Source organism: Halichoeres trimaculatus, unplaced genomic scaffold (genome assembly GCF_033239565.1).
Source record: "Halichoeres trimaculatus isolate MK-OKI-2021-1 unplaced genomic scaffold, fHalTri1.1 fHalTri1_scaffold_20, whole genome shotgun sequence".
Taxonomy (NCBI): domain Eukaryota; kingdom Metazoa; phylum Chordata; class Actinopteri; order Labriformes; family Labridae; genus Halichoeres; species Halichoeres trimaculatus.
This window is the reverse complement of record NW_027437198.1, coordinates 19203875-19215897: the sequence shown is the minus strand read 5'-3', so window position 1 is coordinate 19215897 and position 12023 is coordinate 19203875. Positions and strand designations below refer to the sequence as shown.

General features: G+C 39.2%; 1 protein-coding gene across 2 annotated transcripts in view; it reads left to right on the top strand.

Moving 5' to 3' along the window:
- sdk2a (sidekick cell adhesion molecule 2a) overlaps positions 1 to 12023 on the top strand; it is a 120504-nt gene that overhangs the window by 92289 nt on the left and 16192 nt on the right. For both annotated transcript variants that reach the window (XM_074696307.1, XM_074696306.1), the window contains exons 24-37: positions 50 to 200; positions 3161 to 3398; positions 3491 to 3606; positions 3739 to 3928; positions 4283 to 4381; positions 4574 to 4768; positions 4857 to 5058; positions 6214 to 6317; positions 6548 to 6618; positions 6767 to 6902; positions 8616 to 8672; positions 9126 to 9227; positions 9333 to 9448; positions 9577 to 9763. In XM_074696307.1, the coding sequence (XP_074552408.1) occupies positions 50 to 200; positions 3161 to 3398; positions 3491 to 3606; positions 3739 to 3928; positions 4283 to 4381; positions 4574 to 4768; positions 4857 to 5058; positions 6214 to 6317; positions 6548 to 6618; positions 6767 to 6902; positions 8616 to 8672; positions 9126 to 9227; positions 9333 to 9448; positions 9577 to 9763 (1964 nt within the window). The remainder of the gene's footprint in view (positions 1 to 49; positions 201 to 3160; positions 3399 to 3490; positions 3607 to 3738; positions 3929 to 4282; positions 4382 to 4573; positions 4769 to 4856; positions 5059 to 6213; positions 6318 to 6547; positions 6619 to 6766; positions 6903 to 8615; positions 8673 to 9125; positions 9228 to 9332; positions 9449 to 9576; positions 9764 to 12023) is intronic.

The window sequence follows — 12023 nt, the reverse complement described above, 5'->3', positions numbered from 1 at the left end:
CCCACCGTTGCACAATTTATCCACCATCAGCTGTTCTTCTGTGCCCCAGGTTTCGAATGCGTCAGGTAAACATCGTGGGCACCAGTCCTCCCAGCCAACCTTCCAGGAAGATTGAAACTCTGCAGGCCCCTCCAGACATCTCCCCTGCCAACATCACCCTGCGCACAGCCAGTGAGACCAGCCTGTGGCTCCGCTGGGTGGTAAGTTATCTTGAAGCAGTGCATACTGGGCCTGAGTCTGTTTATAAAATTATGAAGGTGAAGTGGAGGTTTTATTAGGTTATTATAGATTTAGATATGCACGTTTGAGCTGTTCTTATTCAGACTAAGGCTATAGAAATGTTTCCCTGTTGTTTTAATAATACTTTGCATACTTATAAGGTATTTGAAATTGCTGTCTTTTTTCTCTCCATCTTTCTCCTTGATGGAAAATCACATTGCAATTCAAACTGCAAAATGCCCTTGGGATATTAATGAGAACAACGTTCTCAGATAAACTCTGTAAAATCACATTTACGCCATTTCATTTTTCCAATCAATAATAATTCAATTTTCTTCACAATAAAAGTTTGACAATAAATCACAACTGAGTTGCCTTCAACTCAAATGACTCATAAAAATGTGTTTGAACCGAGGAAATCATTGGTTTTTTTTTTTTCTTTTCCTTTCTTGAAAAAGCATTCTCACTGTATTCAGTATGTGTACAGCATAAACCGTGAGTGGATTTCAGTGGTATATGTGAATTGGCGATTGTTTTTACTTATTTATACTGCCTGAAGGCAGGTTTGTAAGCATGGAACCTAAGTCTAAGATAATTTATCATGGAGAGAAAATTAGGTATAATATTGTATCATCTGTGATGGTATCCTGGATACTGGTATCATGTGTGTATGGTATTGAATCCTATCATAGTGGTGCATCATATCCCACCCCATCTCTTCTCAACCTAACCTATCACATCCAATCCTATCCTAGTACAAGGTGTTACATTTTGATGTGTTGGATCTTGTTGTATCAATTAGAATTAAATTACATCATGTCATTTTTTATCATAGTGGAGCATATTGTGTGGCACTCCCATCACAAAGCACTGTATCATATCCTATCTTAATTAATCATATTGGTTCGTATGAAATGGTATCCTATATTGATCGATATATTGTAGTGTGGTGTTGCATAACACATAGAATGCTGTCATATATACATATCTGGTGTTTTATGCATCTCATCATTTTCCACCACATATCGTGTCGTACATTATCTTATTGTATCGTATTGTATGGTAGCATAGCATTTCACATCGTGTTGTGGTATCCATAGGTACCATATGATATAGTATGGTATTTCACTGAATCATGATCTATTGTATAGTATCTTATCTCAGTGTTTTGTGTTGTTTTGTATTCTAACGTATCATTTTGGATGATAAGTTGTAGTGTAGCGTAGCGTATTGCATTGTATCATGCTGTATCATACCATGCTCTTCCATGATGGTATGTTGTAGCACATCCCATCTAATAGCACTATATCGTATTGTTTCATTTTGAATCACATTGGATTTTATTATTTAGCATCATATCATATTGTGTCGTACCATATTGTATTGCATTGTATTGTAAAGTGGCATATTGCATCATATAATGCTATCAGTAGGTATTACATGATATAGTATGTAATTGTGTTTTACTGTAGTGTTCTGTAGTGTTCTATCATACAGTATCCAATTATGTTGTATCATTAGGGATGGTCACCAAATTAGGTACTTTAATAGGTAGGCAATTTCCCAAGCTGGCCATGAACTCAGCATTGCAAGTTTAAAATTGAGGAATTAATATGTTAAATTGAAAATCTCTGCCATTTTATTGTTAAACAACTTAATGTTTATTACCATATAAAAACACACAAAAGTACAGAAAATTGGTACTGTTGAGTACTAAGACTGATTGCCAAGTACCCATTCTTATGTATCATATCTTATATTAAATTGTATGGTTTGTGTTTGATTGCATCAAGTGGTGTCACATAGTGGTACATACATAATATAGAATGGAATGGTTTAGTTTGGTTAAGTATGGCATGGGGTCATATTAAATTATCCTGTATTTTGTAGTAGCTTATTGTTTTGTATTTTTTGGTATGATGTTGTTTTGATGAGTGTTTTATTGTATAATACTGTCCAATCATGTCACATTGTTAAGCTTTGTTTCAAATTGAGTCATACCATCTGGTTTAATATTTTATTATATCTCATTGTATCCTCCTGGATCTAATCATGTCCTTTTGTATTATGCTGTATCCTCGTGCTGATATGTGATGAGAATGGCTTGCAAGCACTGTGCACCATGTTCTTGATTGGTGTTACTTTGGTGTCTGTATTTGAGCAAGGCTTTTTTTATTTTTATTTTTTTGCTGCTGTGTCACTTCATTATCATCACTTTGCCAAGCAAAGGTAGACAGAGGCAGGGTCAGCCTGCAGCTCTTACAGGGGTGCAACATCTGCATGTCATTGGGATTAAACTGCAGAGGAGTGTCAGCTGTGTGATAGGGCTCTAAAAATTACCTACACTGCTCGATAGCTGCTCTCATCGAAAGCTGGCTGTTAAACTGTCATTAAATTTTGTGGTTCACTTCATGGCCATGTCACACAAGATTTGAATCAAAGCCACGTTAATTTTAAGAACACGAGCACTTCATAGAAGTGAACTAAGTACCCAATAAGGTGAATGTGCTTATCCTGTAGGCTCAACCAAAACATGTATCAGTGATTGAATAACTGCTTATAAAACACACTCACCCAAACATGTACCTTTGCCTTGGATTGCTATCAAGTTTTAAATGGTCTAAATGAAAAGATTTATCCTAAAGGACTCTGTTAACAGCGCTTCAGTAGATTCAGTGAATGTGCTTTTATTTTTAGACCATGGAGATTCTCTTATTTTGTTAAAACCACTCAATGCAGAGCTAAACTGCTGAGAGGGTTTAGCTTCTCTTCCCATATTGCTCCTCATCGCTCCTGTCAGTGCCTCTTACCCGCTGTTAAAATCACTGTAAAGTACGACCTCTCTCGGCTTATTGCTTCGTTATGCACTCAGTTATGATGTCATTTATATTGATTTTGTTCAAACTGGGTGAATAAACACAAAACAAAAAAATCCTCTCAGCCTCTTCCAGAGTGGGAGTACAACGGGAATCCCGATCTGGTTGGCTACCGGGTGCAGTACTCGAAAGCTGGGTCTAAAGGAGGAGTTCTCTCTCATGTTATCATGGACCGACTGGAAAGAGAGTTCACTATCGAGGACCTGGAGGAGTGGACCGAGTATGAGGTCAGAGTTCAAGCGATCAATGGTATCGGCTCTGGGCCCTGGAGCCAACCTGTACATGGCAGAACCAGGGAGTCAGGTAAGGGAGGAAATATGTGCTTACATGTGCCATGAATTATGCTGCAGGAGTGTTTGAAGTGTGCTAAGCTCAGTCCTTCACCCTGATTGTAGTGCCCTCCAGCGGCCCCACAAATGTGTCAGCTTTTGCCACCACCTCCAGCAGTATTCTGGTACGATGGGGAGAAGTACCGGAGAGGGATCGGAATGGGCTCATCCTTGGGTACAAGGTCAGGACTGCACTGATGTTAACTCAAAACACTGATTTACATTCAGATATTGTTTTCTGCATCATATACATGGCAAAAACATCCTTATCACTTTACAAATCACCTAACGCTTTAACCCTTTTTGTTTTTCAGGTGGTGTACAAGGAGAAGGACTCAGACAAAGTCCCGAACTTCTGGACAGTTGAAGGAAACACCAGCCACAGCGTTCAGCTCAACGGTCTGGGAAAGTACGTCCTGTATGAGATCCAGGTCCTTGCCTTCACACGGATAGGAGATGGAAGAAGCAGCCTGCCGTCCATTTTAGAGAGAACGCTGGATGATGGTAAACAAACCCTTCCTGCCTACCTGCCTGTTTAATGTTGATGTTATCTCTGAAATTGTGTTTCCCTCTAAATCAGATTTGAAAAGTCATTTCCCTGAGCTGAGATAATTTCACTTGTTGCAAATCAATTTTTTGTTGAGGATAGTCTTGTTAAAAAAGTTTTCTTGACAAATGATTGCAATGTTCTGCCTTGTTACTCCTCATCTGAAAAGAAAGACTCAGCGCGTTCTCTTTCATTTGTGGATAATTGAAAAGTTTCAGTGTTGTTTTTTATATATGGATGCATTCTCTCTGTTCTCATCTTAATATTCTGGACCTTTTGCTTGGTTTTCTGGATGCTTTTATGTGTGATAGTACCAGGCCCACCAGTCGGCATCCTCTTCCCTGAAGTCAGGACCACCTCAGTCAGGCTCATCTGGCAGCCTCCTGCACAACCCAACGGCATTATCCTGGGTGAATACACACACTTTCATATCTGCCCTCAGATCTTATCATCAGACAGAGCCTAATACTTTTGTGCTGGTCTGAAAAAAGATGTCCTTCAAACTCTTCCGTGGTAATGTGGGATTTTTTTTAGCCCAGCTGAATTGTTATCTAGGCTCATGCTGTTTTAACTCTGCATTGATATGAGTTTGTCTTTTTCAGCCTATCAGATCACATTCAGGAAAAACTCATCAAACAGTAACACCGCAACCGTAGACGTGCTGAGCCCCAGCACGCGTCAGTACACAGCAGCTGGACTGAAGCCAGAAATGGTTTATGTATTTCGCCTCACCGCTCAAACACGAAAGGGTTGGGGTGAAGCTGCGGAGGCTTTGGTTGTCACAACAGAAAAGAGAGGTAATCATTAAGAGAAGAAACAGCTCGTGTGTTTTCATGAAATGGCTCGCTCTGGAATATTGAGTTTGAAAGTGTTTGTGCCCACCAGCTCGACCCCAGCCCACGAGTCGTCCTGTTGTGCCTCAAGAAGAAGTCCAGGCTCGCCAAGCTCTGTTATCATGGGAACCAGGCAGCGACGGTCTCTCTCCTGTTCGATACTATACGGTCCAGTACAGAGAGCTGCCAGACAGCAACTGGACCGTCCACTCAGCGTCAGTCAGCCACGAGACACACTCTTACATCGTGAACAGGTAAATGTGGACTTTTATTCCTTAGACTGCCAAATGCTTTTTTTAATATTCACAGTGTGAACACATCATAGCACAAAAGTAAAAGACTTCTTTTTACCTTTTCTTTTAAAGCTTTATAAATACTTATATTTATAACAGTACCTAAACATTGCTGCTAAATGGCATCAAATAAATGGTCACAACTTTAAACGTAGTACAACAGTCAGAGTAAAGAAATATGCATAGTATAAAGGAAACATACGCACTGTGATGACGATGATAAAAATGATGACAATAATGATGAGGTTGATTGTAATAATGATTACACTAACAATGATGTAAAAATGATAATAATATTAACAATAACAACAATAATGATAATGGCATTGATGATAATGAGAATGATGATAAAAATAGCTATAATGATAATAAGAATGATAGAAATAACGATAATGTTGATGATTATAAAGACTAATAATAATAATAATAATAATAATAATAGTAATAATAATAATGATAATAATAATAAATAATTATAATAAAAATTTGAATAATAATACAATAATAAAAATAATGTTATTGATGATGGCGATAATCAAAATAATAATGAGAATGATAAATATAGCAATAATGATATTAAAGATAATAAAAATTATGATAATGTGTCAAAATTAATTACGATGATGATGATTATTAAAAAATGTAATTGTTTAATATTAGTATAAATAGCAATAGAAATAACAACAAAAATGTTGAATAGATAAATGTGGTTCTGGGAGCCCCTATTTTGACAGCAATAGTAATTATTAGTCAAGTTTCCAGGCTTCTTTTGTCTTTGAAGCTTTATGTGATGAATTTTTAAAACATTTTGGAAATCTATTCTCAATAGCAAACCAAACATTGAGTTCTGTGTCATGGAAAATCTGAAGGCTTGTTTATACCTGAAAATGAGTTTTGAGAATATTTAACATTTTTAATTCAGCTACAAAAAAGACATGCAACAGTTACAAGCAGGTCTTTGAAAGAAGCTTTACCCTCTGTGTTCCATAATTCAAATGTTTGGTCCATCAGGGTCGGAGTGAAAAAGCCTGAGGGTTTGTTGACGTGGTGTCGGCATTGAAACCAAATCTTCAAAGTGTTCTGAACCACAGAATTTCTTTTTACATTTTTTTTAAGGTTGAAGCCTTTCACTTCCTACCAGTTCCGTATAAAAGCCACCAATGACATTGGAGACAGTGAATATAGCCAGGAGAGTGAGGCCATCACTACATTACAGGATGGTAAGAGCTTGTGATTAGTGTATCAGTCAACTGATTTTTTAATGAATTGGAAAAAAATACTTGAGTAATCCTCTGAAAATGCCTTTACCCCCATGTTGTGACTTCGGATTTCGACAGTGAATACTTTGCATCAACAGCGCTTGTATTTACTCTCCCCAGCAGGCTGTTTGAATTATATATCGCTCTCCTCAGCTGTGTTGGTCTGCTAACACTTTGCTTATCTCCTCCAGCCCCAGACAGAGCCCCCACAATTCTGTCTGTTACACCTCACACCACAACCTCTGTGCTGGTGCGCTGGCAGGTATGCTGTTGGCTTTCTTGTTACTGGGGTTTGATAGATGGATGAATGAAGGATGGATGATGAGATTTGCATTCACTTTGCAAAAAAAATGTATACATACTGGTTGTGCTGTTTTCTTGATGATATTTGAAGTATTGTCTTTTTGTAGCCTCCCTCTGAGGATCATATAAACGGAGTCCTGTTGGGGTTCCGGGTTCGGTACCGGGAGTTACACTACGACCGGATACGCAGCTTCACAGTCCGGACAGTGAACAGTCCCTCAAACAACTGGGCTGATCTCACAGGTGCGATAACTCTTTCACTGTGTGCAATATTCACTGAAAGTGGTGTGGCTTCATTGGCGGTGTAGTAAGAAAACTAACCCAGGACTTCATTTAAAATTCTGGCTTCATGATCAAACTTTTTCACTCTTTTTAACAGCTTTAAGTAATCCACTTAGTTCCTAATCTTGAGGGAATACATTGCCTCATAAAACTGTTGTTTGGGATGCTTTTTTGTCATTTTCTCCTTCCTAATGCTGAGGTTACTTTATTTGTCATTATGACAAAGAACGTGCTTATTTTTTGAAAGGATGCTAAAGGTCCTTTCACAAGATCGTACAGTCGAAAAAGTTAAATTGGAAACATGGAAAAGAATGATAGGTTAAATTTGGATAAGACTCCTTATCTTGCTTTGGTGTTGGGTCTAGGTTTTTTTTTCATAATTCGTAATAATTCTGCTAATGAGATGACATGTGGATAAAGATTGGTTGGTTGGTTGATTGAATGGAAAAAACTTGCACCATATATGTGTGTGAGGAGTAAAAATATAGAAATCATCCACCTGTTTATCGATAGCAACTTGGAATGACAAAAGATGCTTCACTGGTAGATAGTTATAGTTTGACTTGGCCAGCTATGTATGAGAAACACTGATACTAAGGAAGCACTGATACCCAATCTTGGTATTGGGTATTGGCTCAATCCAGCCCCTCAAAGCTGGATCCAGAATTAGTGGGAAGGAGCCGATCCATAGTGCCGATTCAGGCAACCAGCTCTATGCATTTTCTTACCAGTACTCTTTGCTTCTTGATTTTAAATGTTACCTTTGTTTTTTTCTGCATTACCAGTCTACAGGGTATATAAGTTTACCACTGAACATTAATTTCTGTACATTCTGGAGCTTTGTTTTTTGAACAGCCCAGGTATTGGTATTCAGCCTAGAGCTGTTTATTAAACCAGGCTATAAATATGTTTATGTAAGCTATCAAAAAAGATTTTAACTGAGTGCGTATGTGGTTTCCGATGTTTCTGCTGCCAGCCTCAAGCACAATTTTGAAGAAGTGCAGTTTTTAAAACTTCTGCATAGGCTTCACAGTTTCAGATAGGGGTTGCTGTTTGCCACAGACCCAACATACATATTGATATGGAACAAAAAACGCCCCAGGCAGATGGCACCCTCCAGTTAAGTTAGGTCAGGTCAACTTTACAGTGTATGGTGTGTTTAACACTTTTTTGTTGTTGTTGTTGTTGCCTTGCGAGGTAAAATGTAGAAAAATTGATCAGATTTGGATAAAGCAGTGCGATCATTTGGGATTATAAAATCCTCCCCTCAAAGAGAAGGCCAAAAAAAAAAGAGATGGTTTCAGTAATGATTGCAAACATTCAGTCATGGGTGGGTTCAAACCCTCTGCAAAGTGTGTTTATGATTTATTTTTAAATACTCAAACATTATGAACATCTAACTCTAGTAATTACTGCCCTGTTTTCTGTTTCTTATATTTCTTATAGTCCCCCCTGCTTGCCCTATCTGATCCCTGATGCCCTATCCTCTTGATTTTATTTGTATCTGCTCGATTGTTATTCAAACGCTGGCTGCACTGTATGAGAGGTTTCTTCATGAACATGTTTTTCCAGGATCTCGATGAATAAACATAGATTTCTGTAACATGGTTTGCCTGTTGTAACAACTTCTGTTCTTTTCTTTCTTACCCCACTGATTCTCTATCCAAACTCCAGCTCCCTACAGCATCAGGAACTTGAGCGAATCTACACTCACTCAATATGAACTGGACAGTAAGTCCTAAACTTTTCTTATCGTTCTCAAAAATTTGTGTCCGTTTTTATCTACATTGTCTGTTAAATTGCACAAAAATGCAATTTGTATGATGGTTTACAGCAAGTTCATGCCGTGCAATCCTCCCACTCAGCCGCATCCACTGAGGGGCTGCCACCAACTCCCACAATGTGTGTGTGTGACTTTAATCTCCCCAAGCTGCCCTGTCATTATTTCACTGTTTTTCTGTCCTTTTTAATCACCGACAAATCTTCCACGTGTCCCCAAAACAACCCCATCTTTTCATCAGTTTGCCTTATAAATCCACCCGTTCCTCTTTTTTTGTTCACTTTCTGTGATGTCGTCTTGCCACAGGCATCACTACGACTGCGTGGTCTCTCTGGAGTAACTTCTTTTGCCTCTTTCATCCTAACTGTTCTATTATAACGCGACTGTGGGTTCTCTCCTCACAGATTTGAGCAAACACAAACGCTATGAGATCCGTCTCAGTGTGTATAACGCTGTGGGAGAGGGTCCCAGCAGTGCTCCACAGGAAGTGTTTGTTGGAGAGGCGGGTATGTTTCTTCTTTTACTGAGCCATGTGTGTGTTTGTCTACTAATCTGCATTTACAAAATCTTAATCAACTCATACAAAATGTTTAACATTTGCCCAATTCTAGTCCCCACATCTCCACCCCAAAATGTGGTGATCCAGTCAGCCACAGCCACACAGCTGGACGTCACATGGGATCCTCCTCCTCTGGATGCCCAGAATGGGGATATCCAAGGATACAAAGTATTAATAACAATATGTCTTATTTCTGTGTTACTGAAAATCAGCTCGACTTACATCATGCCTTTCATATTTTCTTAGAAATAATTGTATAAATTCTGCTCCCTGAACTCTTTTGATTCTGTTTCCAGATCTATTTCTGGGAGTTTCAGCTGCAAAATGAGACTGAGCGCCTGCGTACCCTTTTCCTGCCAGAGCTGGGTGTGAAGCTAAAAAACCTGACAGGCTACACCACCTACATGATTAGTGTGGCAGCCTTCAATGCTGCAGGGGATGGACCCCGCTCCCTGCCCACCAGAGGGCGCACTCAGCAAGCAGGTGAGTTGCATTTAATCCAGATGTGCCTGAGGAGATCCTGGTGTGTTCAAAAGAGCGGGGTAATTTATCTTGTAGCTAAAGCCTTCTGCTAACACCGTGCTGTAGCTCACGGGCTCAGATTCTCCTGCTCTCGCTTCGTCCCCTCTGTCTGACCTCCATCTGTCTGCCTCCATCGTCTCCACAACAATGCTCCTCATTATTTAACCATATTTCTCATGTTTTGGAGTGCTTCTCTAAATTACTCTCTCAAGGTGAGTCCTCCATTCAGTCACAGATGGTACCTACAAAAGAATAGATGATGAGCACTTTCATCTTGAGTCCTCGTACACAAAACTGCAAAGCTGTAGGGAAGCACTGCAGCTTTAAGTCTAATAGAATCCGACCTGCTCCTCCTTTTCTCTAAGAAGTAGAACATTTTCACTAAAGAGTTTACTTTCGTCTTGGGAGATAGAGCAGAAATGATCGGAGTTTTCTTGGCACCTCCTCCAGGAGAAGTCACGGGGGTGGAAGTCTAACGACAGCCACGGAGAAATGAATACAGAGTGCGGGGGGGACACATGTAGATTAGTTTTTTGGCCGCCGTTGCACAAAGACGTCTGTGTTTACCAGCGAGTGAGAGTCCCTCCTCTGCGGTTTCAGCGCAAATATGGTTTACAGTAGAAATGTTTCTTGTCTTATCCTTCCCCTTGAAGGCTGTGACATTGGCGAGGGGTACAAAGTGCTGAGAATTTAAAAAACACAGACAGGAATTTTGGCTCACTGCAACACGGGGCACTGGGAAGTGAGCCAACACAAGCTTTTGTGAGTTTTATGCAGAATTGGGGCAGAATCCTGACACTTAGCTGTATCTGGGTTGGGTCAGCCGGCAGAATTCTCGTAGTTCTTGTTCTTCTGTCAGCGACTCAGAGTGATTTCTGCAGTCTTTCATCTTGGCTTTTCAATGATACATTTGCCTAATCTTTCTGTACACAACAGGACCTGTTTTACATCCACAAAACGCGGCATTGTTCGCTCCCAGATAATGAACGATAAGAACGCTTTCATTTTTAATCTCCTCATAATTCTGTTTCATGCCATCTAGCATTACTTCTTTTCTTTTTTTTTACACTTCCATGCATCAGATTGTTTGCAGAGTGCTGCATTTGATTCTTTTTATACTCATTTAATGCTATTTTTATGGCTCTGTTAATTAACCTAAATGTCCCGAGTGTCTGGAGAAATGGGGGAAATAGCTGCAAAAAGAAAGCACTTTATAGCTTGATAATGATGGAGACTCCTACTGTGGTGTATGAAAACCAGGAGGAGGAGGAATGTAAAGAGTGAATAACATGGATCTGACTAAACATCAAGTATAATAAAAGTGATTTACAGTGTGTTCATTTCTGTTCAGAATCACAGAATCTGCACTTATTTTTATAAGCATGTTGAGCTAATTCAGCCCATTACTCTTCTGTTGTCAGTATGTCCCTGTGTTTTTCCTCTTTTCTAACTAGGGATAGGTATTGAGAACCAGTTCCTGTTCAGAATTCATAAGAAATGGTTCGATCCATTGATATCGTTAGCCTTTAAGCTGAACGATTCCCTCATCCCTTCTTTACATCACGGTGGAGCTGCTGGGCCTTACATAGACTAGTCTGCCGCAGCCATCTTAGCTTAACAGTCAGATAACAATTTCACAAGGAAAGAAAAGTTTTAATTAAGAACTGAGAACACAAAGCAATGTATATTACTGTTTCACAAGAAATTACTTTCCAGTACATTTGACCTGTTATACATCCTAATGCACCAAAAATGGTATTGAAAAAATAGCGCTAGCTTGATGCTAACATACGTGAAAATTTGCATTGTTATAAAAGATTCTTTTTTTTTTTTTTAAATCTTTAAATGGTTTGGCCCTGTATATCTCTGAGCTCCTTTACCCCCACACTCCTGCTCGGTGCCTCAGGCCTGCCGATCTCTCTCTCCTGGAGGTACCGAGGTCAAGGACAGAGCTTTTTCTGTAGCCGCTCCACAGAAGACAAGCATTCTCACTGCGTATTTTTAAAACATGTTTTAAAACTAGGGATGGGTACCTTTCAAATTTGAAACGATATGGTACCAATGCCCTGTAAATGGCAATCGGTACTGGTACTCAACGGTACCTATTTTGGTACTTTTTTGTTTATGTGGTAAAAATATCAATTTGTTTAAAATTGAAATATTTATTTTTGTTCAATTTACTCTTCCACTCCCTCACAGTCACAAGGCAATGCATTTAGAT